The sequence below is a fragment of the Urocitellus parryii genome, chromosome 4 (genome assembly GCF_045843805.1).
Source record: "Urocitellus parryii isolate mUroPar1 chromosome 4, mUroPar1.hap1, whole genome shotgun sequence".
In the NCBI taxonomy this organism is placed as follows: Eukaryota; Metazoa; Chordata; class Mammalia; order Rodentia; family Sciuridae; genus Urocitellus; species Urocitellus parryii.
Window position 1 is genome coordinate 167,868,263 of NC_135534.1, and position 17,705 is coordinate 167,885,967.

At 32.7% G+C, this 17,705-nt stretch overlaps 1 protein-coding gene across 1 annotated transcript in view; it reads right to left on the reverse strand.

The window, feature by feature from the left end:
* The window catches only part of Caap1 (caspase activity and apoptosis inhibitor 1), a 52,069-nt gene that overhangs the window by 16,372 nt on the left and 17,992 nt on the right, over positions 1 to 17,705 (reverse strand). Inside the window, exon 5 of the mRNA XM_026387908.2 lies at positions 3,907 to 3,980. Coding sequence (XP_026243693.1) covers positions 3,907 to 3,980 — 74 coding nt within the window. The remainder of the gene's footprint in view (positions 1 to 3,906; positions 3,981 to 17,705) is intronic.

Here is a 17,705-nt window from a genome sequence, read left to right on the forward strand (position 1 = left end):
ACACTAGGCACTGGTCTTGATAAAACCTTACAGTTTCTAAGGGACTTCAGCATCAAAGCCAAAGATCCAACCATTGCTTTGAATTTGTTGTACAACAGCATCACCAGGTGGTGGTTTAGGTAACCTGTGTTTGAGCTCCTTCAGCAATAAGGAACTTGGTCTACTCCATTTTCTGACACTTCTGATTATCTGAAATAAACTAAACTAGAAATTTTCGTCTAATAATGATTTTATCTACTGACTATTTTTATTCTTGAGGGCCATGTAGAACAAACTTAATAACTCTTCTAATTAACAACCCTTCAAATATTTTAAAGTAATTACCAGAAATTTCAACTATTCAATCTAAATGTACAAATTTAACCCAGCTACTGCTCATGTATAGTATTCAAAATTTTCTAATTTCCTCCCAAGAAGAAATTCAAACATAAGAATCTAATATTTAAAGTTATAGTAAATCACACAACTACACACATTCTCAATTGTAAACAATTTAAAAACAGACCTGTGTTTTAATACTGCTGAATGTCTTGAGAAAACTTATTCACAAATAAGTCTATAGGAAGATAACTTACTAATATTAGCACAGGTTCATTTGATATTTTAACAAATATTTTCCATATGTTAAATACCTCAAATAGTGCTTTTCATTTTTTAATTATAGCACAAATGACCACTTAAAAATTAAACAATTCATCATTATTTTAAAAGGGGAACTAAATCTTTTTAATAACACAATTTCTAAAAATCCTAGGAAATTAACCATAAGATGTCAGGCTTGCAGTGAGCTTGCACAGGTAAATATGCCATGTGAATATACACACAGTTGTGCTAAAGAATAAAACTATAACTGATGTTTCCTATAAATGGCCTTTGTCTGACAATGAATGATTGAAGAAACTATTTTTAACAAAGGAGTTCCTATTTTGCTATAGTACCAACCAAACAACCAACAGATTATATTTACGTTTAGGTAATATTTCACAGTTAAAGGTCTTTAGATATTCGTCCATTATTAAGTATGGTAGAAACTAGTGTATATTCCCATATTCCTCTTCAGTATAGCCAGTTTCAGACATTTCCTATCAAGAAAATGAATGCAACCAGTACTAGACAAAGAAAGGACAATTTCAATTTAACTAATTTAGTTAATATTTGAGTATTACTTGAATAATTACTCAAGCAATACTTAAACGTTTTAGAAACTTAAAATGCAATTTAAATAACTTGTCAGTATTATATGCCAATAAGTCATATAATAAGGTTTTCTCTGAAAAAGCAATGAAAAATTAAATGCTACTATATATTCTGATCTACTAAAAATAGGGTTACTTTTGTAGTAAATATGCTTCAGTTAATTTTCTTAAATGGTCAAGCCATTAAAATGACAATGCATTTGCAGGAAGCATTATAATATTTTTATTAGGCTCAATGTGAGCAAGACTTGCTAATTATGAAAGAAAGTTAGAGATAGAGTCTCAGATTTTGAGAGTTTTGCATATTATAAGTAGATAATAATTAGTTCATTTAGAAAAAGGGGGATTATTTTTATTGAGCTGACTAGGATTTCCATTTCCTGATACACCTCAGCTTCTTGGTTAACTCTAGGCAACTTACTATCTGGTTACTTATTATCTGGTTCAGATTTCAGCCATACTGCTATTTATCTGGAAGATGTTCTGCATAAACAAACATTTTGGATAATTCATGCTTATATAATTATATGACAAACTATTTTACATTACAGTTACTTTATAGTTATTTTCTAAAGAGCTTCATGCTTTCTTAAAACTATGTTGAAACTCAACATTTTCTACAGATTAGTCACAATGTGAGCATGAATTGTGCAGTGGTACTGTTAACACTTGGATCTTATGTCTTCTCATCTCTACTTGATGCCAGCAGTGCATTTGTGATTGCTAATGCCTTAGGTGAGAACCTTAGTAAAGTCTGCGGGCTTTTGTAAGCATAAAAGGCCTAGACTTTGTGCCATCTGGTTACTCTGAAATCTTTTCCTCTTTCTTCTTGTACCTCCATGGTTGATTTTCCCAATAATTAAATTTACCAAAGAAAATCACAGCAAAATAGGCTGTTGGCAGTAGGAAGGTAGTTCTGAAGAACTCTGGATACCTGAGCACAGAAGCAGAAAAACACCTTCGCTTAGAAGGAAGCCTGGCTAACTTGTACAATGAAGTTTCCATCCCTCCCCATAGAAGATTGGAATTAACCTGTTGTTTTTAGCTTTTTCTGTCCTGTATGTGACGTTTTTCTCTCCCCAGATGATCTAATAGCATATTTTGCATACTGCCGACTCATTTGATACAAAGAGGTTTAGAAAGGAAGAAAAGAAACAATAGTAGTATAGTCTAAGTATACATAAAGTATAAGAGGGTGACTGTGATGACATTAGAAGAAAATAATATGTTTGACATGTATTTACACATGATAAATGCCAATAAAACTATGAATCTGAGTTTATTCTGTGGAGGTACTTAAGATAAGGATAAATTGTGTCTATTTATAAGGCTAACAAAAGAGAACTTTTGAAAAGCACCGAGAATTTCAAAACCATCAGAAACATTAATGAATCTCTCTGCATATAAATTAGAATTATAGAAAAATCTAAATCTTGTTTTCACTACAAATAAAATGAACAAATTGATTCAATTAATTATCCAATTGTTTTCACTTTGTTAATTTACCATTAGTAATAGACCAGTTTTTGTTTTTTCTTTTTTTTTTTTTTTTTTTTTGGTTTGTACTGGGGATTTAACCCAGGGACACTTTGCTACTGAGCTATGACTCTAGCCCTTTTGATTTTGAGACGGGGTTTCACTAAATTATGTAGGAAGGACCTCACTAAATTACTAAGGTTGGCCTAAAACTTGTGATCCTCCTGCCTCAGCCTCCCCACTAGCTGACATTATAGGCATGTGCCACTATGCCCAGATGTGACAAGTTAAAAAAAAAAAAAAATACTGATGGCCTGTTTCTCTTTACCAAAGAAGTCCCTGTAACTCAAATTTTATACAAACTATTCTAAGTCATTCAAGATAACAGATAATTTGCTAGGCAGAGTACTTCATGCCTATAATCCAGCCTACCATAGAGGCTGGGGAAAAAAGATCTTAAGTTGAAGCCCAGCCTAGAAAACTTAGCAAGATCCTTCCTTGAAATAAAAAGTAGAAAGGGGTGGGGATGTAGGTTCAGTAGCAGAATGTCTCTGGATTCAATCTTCAGTAGCTTAAAAAAAAAAAGAGAGAGAGAGAATCCAATCCCCTTGATTGCATTATTCTCACTTCTTTGATTTCACAAGAAAAATGAAAATTATTAGGTGGTATTTGTGTAACTAATAAAAACTTATTTTACTTTCAATTTTTCCTAGTGACATTTTCCAAAAAGACATTTTAAAGATTAACTGTATTAATTAATCTATGAGGTTTAAATAAATTAAAATCTCTTTATTTATACTACCTGGTTACCTAAAAAAAAACTATCAATTTAAAGAAAACACTTTCTTCTTTAAGAGTAAATAAGCACAAAATATATGAGGGGGAAATTTTATCCTATAAAACTTAACATATATTTTTCTGTATACAACTCAAAGCTATTCACTAAATGTATCCCCATAGTCTCATAACTGAGAATACATAACAAAAATTATTGAATTAAAACTACTCAAGATGACAATGTCTTTCTGATGGCATCTCTACACAACTACATGAAACTAAAGTATACCTGATACTCTAATAACTAAAGGAACCACAAAACAAAGAACATTCTTTCTTCTTTTGATCCTCAACCAAATAAATTACTCTGTTCTCCTATCTGTAAAATGGGACAAGATGGAACAGTGCAAATTCATTATCAGTAAAAATTAAACAAAAAGTAAGTACTGAATCATACCTTGTTTTAATTCCAAACCTTCAGATTGTTTGTTCTCTCTCAGAGATGAAGTAGAATCTATACAGGTGTCCTGTCTGAGAAATGAACATAAATAAAAAGAATTTTTAAAGTATATTCAATTGAATATTTACTGTCCAAGTTCTTAGAATTAAGTTAGGCACAAAGAAAGATATAATGAATCCTTCTAAGCCCCAAGGTAACGTTTAGTACACTCCAAAGACTCAAAAACATGTACACTAGTGTCAAAAGGAGCAGCTACAAACAACTACCAAGTTAAGCAGTATATTTCTTTGTAAAATCAAAGTGCACACCTAGAAGGAACATGGAGGTAATTTTTTCTGCCTTCCAATACTCTCCAGGATAGCTGATGGGAGAAATCACAACTCACAGCAGTATCCAATAATTTTTTAAGTTCCACTGTTAAATTTAATGGACATTTTGGAATTCAAATTACTTTATATTCATCAAATTTCATACCTCAAATGCTTTGATGTCTACAGTATGTAGAAAATGCATAATTTATATGTAATGTACATATGTAATCAAAGTAAATGGATTAAATATAAAATCATGCAAAAAAGTTTCAATTCACTATGTTCTGTAATAGAGCTGCAAATTAAATTGATACTTTTCTTATGACAGCATTATACTACCTAATATTGATGCTACAAATACTTTTTGACAAAATAGAAAATCAAAAAACTGTAAATATTTAAATGAAATAAATGTATATCTTACTCTAAATATGTAGCCATTGCCTTTGGAAAATTTTTATATATACCTTAAGGTTAACATATTAAAATATTTAGAAAATTTCCTTAGTCACAAAACTATTTCTATCTAGTTAGCAACACCAAATCCCTCAAAATAGGGATTAAAAAAGACATATGATAATTTCTTTGAAAGGTTTATATTCTTTCCAGTCATCATATTTGGCATGCATTTGTTTATTTTATAGCAAAACTTCACTAATAGAAGTATGAATTCAAACAAAAAAATTATTTGGTTTTGGTATTAATTGTGACATCTATGATTTATAATTGTCATGTCTCCATTTTATGCTTCTTTATGGTCTAATATCACCTACTCAGATTTTATTTTTTCACCAAATAATAGGGAGATCCCAAATAAGATCTCAACAATTTTTCTTGAAAATCTAGGGACAAAATAAAGAACTTTGGAAGTTCTTTACCTCAAACCTTTAATCAAATTAGATATTACCTACTGAGAACATCTAAGTAGTTCCCTTTAGAGAAAATATTTATTTGCTTTATACATCTTTGAATGGCACTTAATTCTTTGTGTATATACATATATCTAAATTTACAAAAAATGTACACATGTACCAAAATATCATGATACCCCATTAATATTAATTAATAAATAAGAATTCATACCCCATTTGAATCAAATCTATGATAAATGATATGTCAAGATCATTGTAATGTTTTGAGCAACTAATAAAAATATGTATAATTTTGCATTTTATGTATCAGTTCAAATAAATTTAATTAAAATAAACAAATTTATAAAAATTACTTAAACAAAATATAACAATCAATAAGAGGAAGATGGACATATGTAACACAGAGCTATGTATTCTGAGAATGTGTAATCTATATTATAAGGTACCATCAGACAAACCCAAAATGGAAATAAGCAGTATTCTAATAAGGAAAGTTCAATTTCAATGTTATGAAAGACAAACAGCTATGGAAATATTCCAGGTTAATGGAGGCCAAACAGTCATGAAAACTGAGCGTTATAACTGATTTGAGACCACAGAACTGGAGGGGAAAATGTTATAAAAAATATTTCAGAATCAAAAGACAAACTCAAATACTGATGGCGGATTGGACAAAAGGATTTAATCAATGTTAAATTTCCCGAAGTTGATACTTGTTGTGGTTATACCACAGAATACTGCTGTCCTTTGGAAAAACACAACGTAATATTGAGGGGCAAAGTGCCAATGATGTATTTAACTTAGCCTCAAATGTTTCACAAACAACAACAATAAAACTTGCATATGTAATTATGTATGTAAAAGGAATAAAATGTTAATAGGTAAATACAGATAATGGTTATAAGGATGATTCTTACAGCAGTATTATTCTTGTAACACTTTAGTAAGTTTGAAATTATTTTCAAATAATTTAGGTAATAAGAATGCAATAAAAGCTGGGCACAGTAGCCATACCTGTAATCCCAGCAGCTTGGGAGACTGAGGCAGATCACAAATTCAAAGTGAGCCTCAGCAACAGCAAGGAACTAAGCAAGTCAGTGAAACCCTGTCTCTAAATAAAATACAAAATAGGGCTGGGGAATGTGGCTCAGTGGTTGAGTAGCCCTGAGTTCAATCCCCGATTAAAAAAGAAAAGAAAAGAAAAAATGTAATAAAAAGTGTCAGTGTCCCTTAAACATCCCCCAAATAAAATTAGATTCCTCTATAAAGATTATCTTGTCATAAACTATTTATTTGCATGTTCAACATGAACTCATATAAAATTTTATCTTGGATTTAATCAGGCTATTGAAGCCACCAAGAGAATTTCAGACAGTAGGTATAGTACACCACCCTGTGGCAGAAAAGTGAAAAGCTACATGCCTTTATACCAGTAGTATCTGGGATAGGTGTGGGGGAACCAGAAAGAAAAAAAAAACAAGAAACAGTTTTCAATAATTTAAAATTTAAAAATCAATACTAGCTAATTTTTCTAAGATATAGACTTTATTACTCTTAAAATTATATGATTAAAGTTCTCTAATATAATGTAACCATCTCCATGAGATAGCAAGAAAGGCAAGATATTTACAAAAAAGGAAATGTCTTTAAGTATGAGAAAACTACAAAATCTATGTCTCTTATTTCTAGTTTTATAAAAATTGAAAAGTCTACTCTCAGGTGAGAAGACATACTCAAAACCTAAAATAGGAAAGCCAGAACTGGAAAACCCCAATTTTTTATATTATATTTTTTATATTTAAATGGCGTTTAAATTTTTCTAGCAGACACTTTAAGAACTTGCTAACAAAAAACTGGAAAGATGGGGCAAGACAGGGAACACGTTGCCAAAGCCAGTCTGGATTAAAAATTCTGCAATGATCTTTGTGTTCCTTTCCATTAGAGAATAAGACTGTTTTTTGTTTTTGTTTTTTCTAATTCCCTTCTTTCAAGTGCAATGCTCTTTCTTTAAAACAGCCTAAATTTATAAGCATGGACTTGAATTATAAGAAAGCAGGATATTTAAGTTCTCAAATTAGCATTAGTCCAACTTTCTTTTCTTTCTTTCTTTAATTTCTTAGAGATCAAACCCAGGACCTCACACTTGCCTCATGCTAGGCAAGTTCTCTATCAATGAATTACATGCCCAGACTCCAAATTTATTTTACTCAAATAGTTAGCTACCTAATGCTATCCTTTCTTATAAATCCATGAATTAAAAAAAATCAAAGTAACACACTGAGAGACTTAATTAAAAAAACAACACATGGGAATTTATAAAGATTTAACATACGTATATTTCTAAATGTCAGGGAGGAGCATCAATTTCTTGTCCAAATGAAAAATACTAGGAAAGTATCTCAACAAAATGATAAACAAGACCAAGCCAGTCTGATCATTTTCATTTTGGCAAAAGTCAACTGACAACGAATCAGATAAACTGGCATAACGAAAGGTATAATTCTGGATTATTTTCTCCATATTCCTGAAAGTAAAAACAAAAACAAAACAGCAGCACCAAGTCCTATATCCCAGTTTTGTAGAGACCAAGACCAAGGCAGGACTGTAAGTTCAAGGATAGACTGGGCAATTTAGTGAGACCTGTCACAAAATAAAATGAAATTGATTGGCTGGCTGGGGGTGTAACTCAGAGGTACAAAGTTTGCCTAGCATGCATTCAGGCCCTGGGATCAATCGCTAGTACAAGGGAATGGAGGCTGGAGAGGGGAACAGGTGAATGAATGAAGCCAAGTTATCTTTTCTACTATTAAAAATAAGAAATAGTCAAAAGGGGGGTTAAGAAGAATTAAAAAATTGGAGAATGTATATTATTAGATTTCAAAACTACATATATAGGATCAAGAGGATTTTCAACCAAGTTTCAAAGGCAATTTAATGGAAAAAGATTAGTCTTTGAAAAAGTAGTATTAACAAATCAGATGTCTACATGGATATGATTTTTTAACCTATACTTTATACCTTATGACAACATTAACTTAAAATGAAACAGAAACTGACATGTGTAAATTTATAAAACTTCTAAGATATAGAAAAAATCTTTATGACCTCGGGTTAAGCAAGGATGTCATCAGAATTGGGCTATAAATAAAAGTAACAGGTAAGTTGGATTTCATCAAAATTAAAAACTTCTACTATTCCAAAGAGACTATGAAGACAAAAATATAGACTGGAGAAAATATTTGCAAGCCACACATCTGATAAAGAACTTCTATCAAGTCAGGTGCAATAGCATGCACCCATAATCCCAGCTTGGGAGGTTGAGGCAGGAAGATCACTTGAACCCAGTAGTTAAGGCCAGCCTGGGCAACAGTGAGATCTGCTTTAAAATTAAAAAAAAAAAAATTTTTTTTTAAATATCCAGAATATATAAAGAATTGTGAGATCACAATAATAAGAAAACAACACAATAGATTAAAAAATTAAGTCACTTCACCAATGGAAGATACACAGATATCTAACGAACAGTAACAGAAATTCCACATCAAAAGTTATTAGAGAAATGAAAATTAAAATGATAATGTGCGTTACCACTATAAATTAGAAAGACTAAAATAAAAACAGCTGACAAATGAAACTCTCATACTTAGTATCAGCAAGGATACAGACAGAACCCAGCAATCCTTCTCCTAAATATTTGCTTAAGTAAGATGAATTTGTGTGTCCACACAATAAAAAATTGAAACAATTTTAATGCCTTTGTATTAGTTTTCTATTGTTGCTTTAAATAACAACAACCTAATGGTTTAAAAGAATATAAATTCATTTGATTACAGTTCTGAAGGGCAGAAGTCTGGGATGGGTCTCACTGGATAAAATCAAAACATCTGCAGGCAGTTTTCCTATCTGGAGCCTCTAGATAAAAATCCACCTCCTATTCTTTTGTGTTTTGAGCAGATTCAGTTCCTTAAGGTGGCAGGTCCCTGTTTCCTTGATGGTTTTAAGCTGAAGACCATTCGCAGGTTTAAATTCTTATGTCACAACCCTCTGACCCATTTTTCTCTCTTCTACTTTTAAGAACATAGGTGATTCAATTGGGCCAACATGGATAATAGAAGATCATCTCTCGATCTCAAAGCTTTTAATTTTATATCTGCAAAAACCCTTTTTATAAATGTAAAGTAATATATTCTCAGGTTCTGGAGATTAGAGGATAAATGTCTTTAAGACACTATTCTTCTGCCTTCTAGAGTACCTCAATGAGGGAAATATACAACATGTATGATTATTAAATGCACTGTGCTAACTAAATGAAGTTAGAGTCAAATGACCATATACTTTATTATTCCATCTACAGTATATGATGTGCTGAAAAGAAAAGAAAAACCAAGGGGCAGAAATCAGAACAGTGGTCGGTTATGCTGGGTGTAAGGATGCAAGAAGGAATTGACTACAAACTCACTGGTACTCTGTATTGTGATTATGGTGGTAGACATACATCTATCCATTTATTAAAACTTTCAGAATTGTTACGTTTAAAAAGATAAACTTTACTATGCTAAATAAAACCATTTCATTTTTTTTTTAAAAAATCGTGCATATAAAAGCCTTAGAACTGGTTCAGAACAATGATAAATATAGTAGCTAACTTAAACTTCAAACCCTATGTAATGAGACAAAAACAATCCTAATTTTTCTCAGTCTTTTCAAACAGCAAATAAAGTCAATTCATACCTTGGAGTCCCTCATCAGTTCCATTCCACAAAAGACATCAAAACTTAATACTATCTCTGCTAAAGAAAAACATCTCCACTTACTTTTCCCAAATAATATAATATAATTAGTTAACACACCCCAGTTCTTCCTCTGGTTCACGTTATGATTCTCTATCTTTCTCTGGTTCACATTATGATTCTTTAAAGATTCACTGTATAAACTGCCAACCTGTAATTCAAGTTTCTTTTTCTTTTCTTTTTTTTTTTTTCATGACTGGGAAGTGAACCCAGGGCTTTGCACACTCCATGCAAGTGTTCTTAGCCCTTTGTAGTATTATTTTTACACAGAGTCTAAACACTAAATTGCCCACTTGAGAACCTTGCCTCAGCCTCCCCAATAACAGGTTACAGGTGTGCATCACACGATGCCAGGGGACCTAAAGTACTTATGACTAAACAATTTTCTATACCTATTGCCGCAGTTCGGCTGCAGCAAAATAACCAGGGGTGGGGGGGGGGGTGTGACGAGGAACTTGTATAGACACAGCTGGAGTGGGAGCCGTTTATTGTAGGACAGGAGGGGTATATATACATTACACACAGCTTATTTTAATTAACATAAACTAGATACAGCAGTCAACCAATAAGGAATCTCCACACTTAACGGCTCGCTGGAGTTACTTCACAAACCACTCCCTCTGCAAAATGCCAGGCGCCATCTTGACTTGTTTATAGACTCTAACAACCTATTCTATTTAAATGTAATTTCAAAAATTAAAAATGTGATTATCTCTTCTTTGCTCTATCCATACAATCTTGTTTTCATGTTTCAAAAATTCAGTATAAATTCACTTTCTAAAGGTAAAACATACAGGTTCTAATACTGAAAATGTGGCATACTAAACATTATAAGTCAAGATGTTGTCAATAATTAGTAATGCTTTCTCCAAAGATTTCCTGAAAACTTTATTGTATTATTTCAGATAAACTTAGCTATTATGTAGAATATTCTACCTATTACAGCCTAATAGCAATTTATAAAGGAAATGAGAGCACAAGTGTGTCCAGATAACAAATTTATTATCCTTTATCAGCTCAAAATTCAGTCTGCTACTTTTAAATGTGTGTGTGTATGTGTGTGTGTGTGTGTGTGTGTGTGTACGTATATCTAAAAGAATTAAAGCTTATAGAGAATGTCAATATGGCAAAAGGATCTCATTGTGAGAAAAATCCTCTAATGCATTAATAGCTTAAAAGAAAATATTTGGAAATAAATACAAAAAATAACACATATGCAATGAATGTTTTCTAAAAAATTAATAGTAAAGACCAACTAAAAATCATAAATTATTTCACTGCTTTATTTAGGCTTTTATACCGTATGTGTGTATGTGTAGACAGAAGCATAAAATCAATTTTCATTCAGAATTTGACCTCAAAACCACAGAAGGAAAATATTTCTTTACTAGAAAAACTAGTATGTGCTCTCAATTCATCAAAACAGAATTACGATTTTAAAAGTGGAAAATTTCAATGAAAACAAAGATATGAACAAAAGGAATAAAAGACTAATAATTCTCAAGGGCAGACTGAGGGCAAAAAATGGGAAAGAAACTTACTTCTCACAGTATGATTTTTTGTATTATTCTGCACTGTGGATTTTGTAATCACATCCATGTCATTAGCCTTTCCACTTAAAAGAAAACATTAATGAACATACAGGTTCACACAAAGTGGTAACACAAAACAAATAAGGGAATTAACAATAAATGCAGCTGAAAGAAGATAAATATATAGAACAAATTTAGTACTTAGCAGTCTAATTAAGAATTATTAAAAAAATACCCTGAGTTTATCCATGATACTTGTTAAGAGAGATATGGTAAGATGAAAGCTAAAAGGGACCTTTAAAGCCCCGTCTTAAAACCTACACCAAAATAAATTCCAAATGGATCAAAGAACTAAATATTTTAAAGCTCTTATGAGGTACTAAAAGAAAGTATAAAGAACGTGTTTTTTAAATATAAAAGCCAGAAACCATAAAAGATTGATAAAATTAGACAATATAAACATGAAATATTTATGCATGCAAAAATAAAAGCCATAGCAAAGTCAAAACAAGCAACACACAGGGTAAAAATAATTAAAACCTGAACCATAAAAGAAAAACTACAAACACCCAAAGTCCCACACCCAAAATCCCCCAACCCACATACACAAATGGTAAACAAATGACAGAGTTCACAGAAAAGAAAATTCAAACAGCTCTGTGGTAAGATGATCAATTTCATTCATAAAATAGCATTAATTAAAATTCCAGGAATTTCTTTTATTTACCAGAATAAACCAAAATGTTGACTAACATTATATCAGCTAAAGTATATTAAAATAGTTCACATGGGTGGGGGAGTATAAATTAAACAGTGTAAGTTAAATATGGTGATGTCTATGTCCAAGACAACTGATTGAACAATTATCTTCTAGTTATTTATCCTTCATAAATACAAAAAATCCGACAATTACATAAATATTCATACCACTTATAGTAACAAAAATAATAAATAATTTAAATGTCTATTAACAGATTGTTTAGATACTGCTAAATCAAACAATGTACCCTGGAATATATAGAAGCCTTATGTGTACTGGATAGGGCAAAAATCCAAGAAAAAAACACTATTATGCAGAAACAACTTAATAGTAAAAGTCAAAGAACAATTTGCACAGCACGCGATCATGTGTAAGGAGAAAATATATACGTACACATACATTTGTATATGTATGGAACAGCTCTGAAGTGATACATAAGAACTAGTTTACTGGGATTGTTTATTGAAAGAATGAGGAATGGCAAAAGGAGAGACTTATTTATTGTCACTACATCCTTTTAAATTTTTTGAACTATGTGTATGTACTTACAATTCAAATAAGATGTTAAACAACAGCACTAGATAGATAAAGACGAACACTCTGGTACAGGTACAACACTCCTGACCCAAACGATACACAAGAAAATATTAGCAGTAGTTACCTGACGCAAGGGACCTTGGAACATCTCTACCTCATCCTCTCACACCCACACCAGATCTGTGGGTTGAATTGAAGTGGTCTGTAAGCTTGCATGGTAAATTTGTTTCCTAAAGCTGCTGTAACATATTACCATCATAACAAAAAAATGTTTTCTCTCCCAATTCTGAAGGCCAAAAGTCTAAGCCTAAATCTATCAAGTAGGGCCAAACTCCCAGTGCTCTAAGGAACACTGCTTCTTTGCCTTTTGAGCAAAGAAGATATTTTCCTCTTATTCCTAGGCTCATGGCTCCTTCCTCCATTTCCGAAGTCAACAACTCTCCTGACTCTGCCTTCCTATGCTTTTACCATATAGTATTTTCCTCTGTATCAAATTTACTTCTGCCCTCCTCATATAAGAATACACAGGAATGCATTTAGAGCCCACCCAGATAATCCTGGAAAACCTCCCCACCTCAGCATAACATTTAAATCACATCTGCAAAGTTCCTTTTTGCTGACTGTACTAACATCTACAGATTCTATGGATTAGAATGTAGGTATCTTTGGGACTTTAGTCAGCCAGGCAGAGATGACGGAAATTAATCTACACTTTCACTAAGATCTAACTGAAAATAAGCATTTTTTTTAAACAATACCAGTGCCTATGACACTGTCACCAACAGAAATCATAGATCCCTTCACATACATACCTGTCACAGATATCCAAAACAGTCATAACTACTTTAAATTAGAAAAGTTACTAGAACTGCTGCTATGTCTTATTAACACGTTTATAAGTACATACATTATTACTATACTATAAAATATCTTAATATTATTAACCATTTCAATAATTGATTTCCTTTGTGTGTGTATTTTATATATATATATATTTTTTTTAAGTTGTTGATGGACCTTTACTTTATCTATTTATATGTGATGCTAAAAATTGAGCCCAATGCCTCACACATGTTAGGCAAGCGCTCTACCACTGAGCCACGACCCCAGCCCTCCTTTGTGGTTATATTTTAATCTGTAAATTAAAACTTTTTAAAAGAAACATTATTTTGAGGAAGGATCTCAAAAGGATTCCTGACATGCAAAAGGTTTAGAAGTACTACTTTGGAGAAAAGACAAGGATAGAAGGAGGACAGAATGGGATGGGAAGGTAAAACACAAAGGTTTTATTTTCATTTTAGACCTTTGTTTAATGTGAGTATATGTGTACGTGTGTACATATATATAATAGACACACAAATGTATACAGAAACACATAAAAATATATACACACACACCACTGCTTTCAGTAAGGGTCAACTATTATCTTCAGCTTCACTTTGTATTACTGGAGACTGAACCCATGTGCCGCAGGCTGCCCCGGGCCGGCTGAGTCCCGCTCCTGCTGCCGAGCACTGCCTGTGGCACCCCTGCTGAGCGATTCCCTGCTGAGCTGTCAGTGCACGCGGGCTTGCAATCTTGCAACCCGGTTGGGCACAAAAACACAAGCCAGTCAAACTAAGACAAAGTTTTATTTAGAGAGAGGCCGTGTGCGTCCCCTAACAGGTGGGTCCGCCACGTGTGTGTGTTCTACCTGAGCCAGGGGGGTTTCCCCTTCCCCCGGAACACCCTCCTACCATCCTTTCCCAACCAATGGGAACTCTCCCATTACAAGAGTGACATGAGTAACCTGAGTCCTGAAAATGGGCCCAGCTAGACAGCATGAGTCCAATTACCATATGAATGTGAATTGCTGGCTGGCAGTCAATAAAATCCAAAGGTGCCTGTATCAATATTTTTGCTGTGGCTCCTAACACCCATGGTCTTACACAGACTAGGCAAGCACTCCACCAATGAGTTACAAACCCAGTCTCTTTAATTTTTTAAAATTTTGAGATAAGGTCTTGCTAAATTGCCAAGGGTGACCTCCAGCTTGCAATCCTCCTGTCTCAGTCTCCCATACAGCTAGGATTACAGGTGTGTGCCAACACCCCACTTCAGCTTCATATTTTCCCTGTGCTAGGCTAAATGATAGGACCACCAAATAACCCCACCTTCTAATCTCCATAACCTATGAATGTTAATTTATTTGGTAAAGGGGAGGAGGTGTGATTAAGTTAAAGACCTTGAGCTGGGAAGTTTTTTTTTTTTTTTTTTTTTATAACTCTGGTGAGTCCACTGTGATTCCAGCAGTCACTGTAAGACGGCCCCAAGAAGACTCAGAATTAGAGAAGGCAATGTCATACTGGAAGCAGAGACTGGAGTCTTGTACTTTAAGATAAGAGACTGGCCCACAAGCCAAAATATACAAGCAGCAACTAGGAGCTGTAAAATGCAAGGAAAAGGATTCTCCCCTCAGGGCTTCCCAAAGTAACCATCCTGCTGACATCTTGACTTTAGCCAAGTAGAATTGATTTTACTGTCTGAGCTTCAGAAATATAAGAAAATAAATCTGTGTCCTGATTAAGTCATTAAGTTTGTAGTAATTTTTGACAGAAAAAATAGGAAACTAACACATTTACTAATTAAATTATTCCAACTTTATATGAAAATTCAGGGTATATAGGAACAAGACAAACAAAATCATGAAGAAGAAATTAGGGAAAGCCAGCAGATAAGATATTAATAGGAAGAACTTATCTTATTTCCTCAAAAAGCTAAACTTTTTTTAAAAGGTGGGAGGGGGCACTTGCCTAGCACAGGAGGCCCTGATTTCAATATTTCAATCTCCAGCACCATCACCTCTTCCAGGAAAAAAAAAAAAAAAAAAAGAATAGAATTAAGAGAGACTTAAGAGATATAATAATCAAAGGTAGTACAAAATATAGACCTTGATTATACTCTGCTTTGGAGAAAAGACAGGTAAAACACCTGTTGGACATGTGGGAAAATATGGATATCACACAATATTAGAGAATATTGCAAAGTTTGTTGAGTATTATAAAGATGTAATGGTTATATGGGGATTATAGTTTTTTGTTTTCCAGAAATTAAAAATACTTATAATTAAAATATCTATCATTTATTGAAAAGACAACAAAATAGATGACATGAATATAAAGAGTTGTAATAACTATTAGATCTAGACAACAGAAATATGAAGGATCATTATACTATTCTTTCTACTTTTCTATGTGCTTGACATTTTTTGAAACAAAAAGCAAAAAGCAAAACAGAAACTCCCTAATATAGAAAGGAAATGTCACTAACCTGAAAAAAATTTACTAACACAGGAAAACAATTTTTAAAGTTACTTAACATAATTTTAAGAATTTTAGGTTAAAATAAACAAATACAAAAGCTTCTTAAATTCACCAATCTTTAGATATGGGGCCATGGCCTTGCCTTTAACATAATTTCACAGAATAGTTTTATATCATCCAATTCACATAAACCAATGTCATATTTCTAGTTTTGGCTTATTTAAAATGAAAAAATCTGAATCAAAAAAATATAGTTTATAGTTGTACAATGTCTCTTCCCATCTTTTATTATTATTTCCCCACCACTGATTACTTTTCCACATCTCAACTTTTTGTATTTCCAAAGCATTCAAATTAATCAACTACTCTTTTCATATTAGTATTTCACCTCCTTCTCTTTAATTTAAATAAACTGTACAATTATAATAACTGCATTAGAAAGACACATGAGTGATTCTTGGTAAGCAAAGAGTTCACAGGGTAGGAAAAATGCACAGCATATTAGAGAACAGTTTTTAGTATCCAATTTAGAACATTTTTAACACCACTGAGTTTATTTTTCAAATGAAATGGAAAGGACAACAAATACAATAAGTAAGTTATTAAGAATAACTTCAATTTTTAAAACAAGTGATGGAGAAAGAATAAAAAACAGAAATAACCTGTAAATCATCTAACTCAGTGCTTGAACAGCAGGATGACTCAATTAATTAATTGATGAAAAATGACAACAGGCACAGTATAAAATTAAGGTTTCTGTATAAAAAGAATATGTAACTATTTTGTGTAGAGGTAGCTACCAAAACAGAAAACATTGCTTTCTACATCCCTTAAAGTTTCCCACAAAGAACACCATTGGCAGATTGTATACTTTAACTAAAATGAAGATCCCACCTGGTGCCTCTGGAAGCTTATTCCTATGCTAAGGGAATGCTCCAAAGACTTTGGAAAGGTATCTACCTGCTTCTCATTTAGAAATAAATAGGTCACAATTTGCTTCAAAATCACATTGGGAAAAGTTGAGAGGTGGGGATTTAAAATAACATGTGAAGGAGCCCGGCATGGTGTCACATTCCTGTAATCCCAGGGGCTTGGGAGGCTGGGGTAGGAGGATCACAAGTTCAAAACCAGAGCCTCAGCAACTTAAGCAACTTAGCAAGACCCTGCCTCAAAATAAAATATAAAAAGGGCTGGGGTTGTGGCTCAGTGGCTAAGTGACCCTGGTACCAAAAACAACAACAAAATAACAACATGAGAAGGGATAAAGTGGGTGATAGAAATGCAAGTGTTAATGGTATTACTGTCTTTTTTATATGTTAAAATGTTTCTATCATAGTTAAACAAAATGAGTAAATGCCACTCAACAACCATATGCATTGCAGAGTGGTTATATGAGCTGACTGTTTAACCACAGGTCAAACTCCCAAGTCTTTCATTCCCAATTAAGTCCAGGTCTCAGGTCTACCTGAAGCTTATTTTTCTATTCATTGATAAAAGTATGAATTAAGTATGTACTATAGATTAATCCAGTTCTCCGGGGGAACAGTAAACTATACTCAAAATACTTTATGGCATTTAATTTTAATAACAGCCATTCATGGAGGACTCCTTTATTCCCAACAAGTTCAAATTTTGTTCAAGTATAGCACCTGGCTGAATAATACTGTCCTTCTAAAATTATTTATACATACA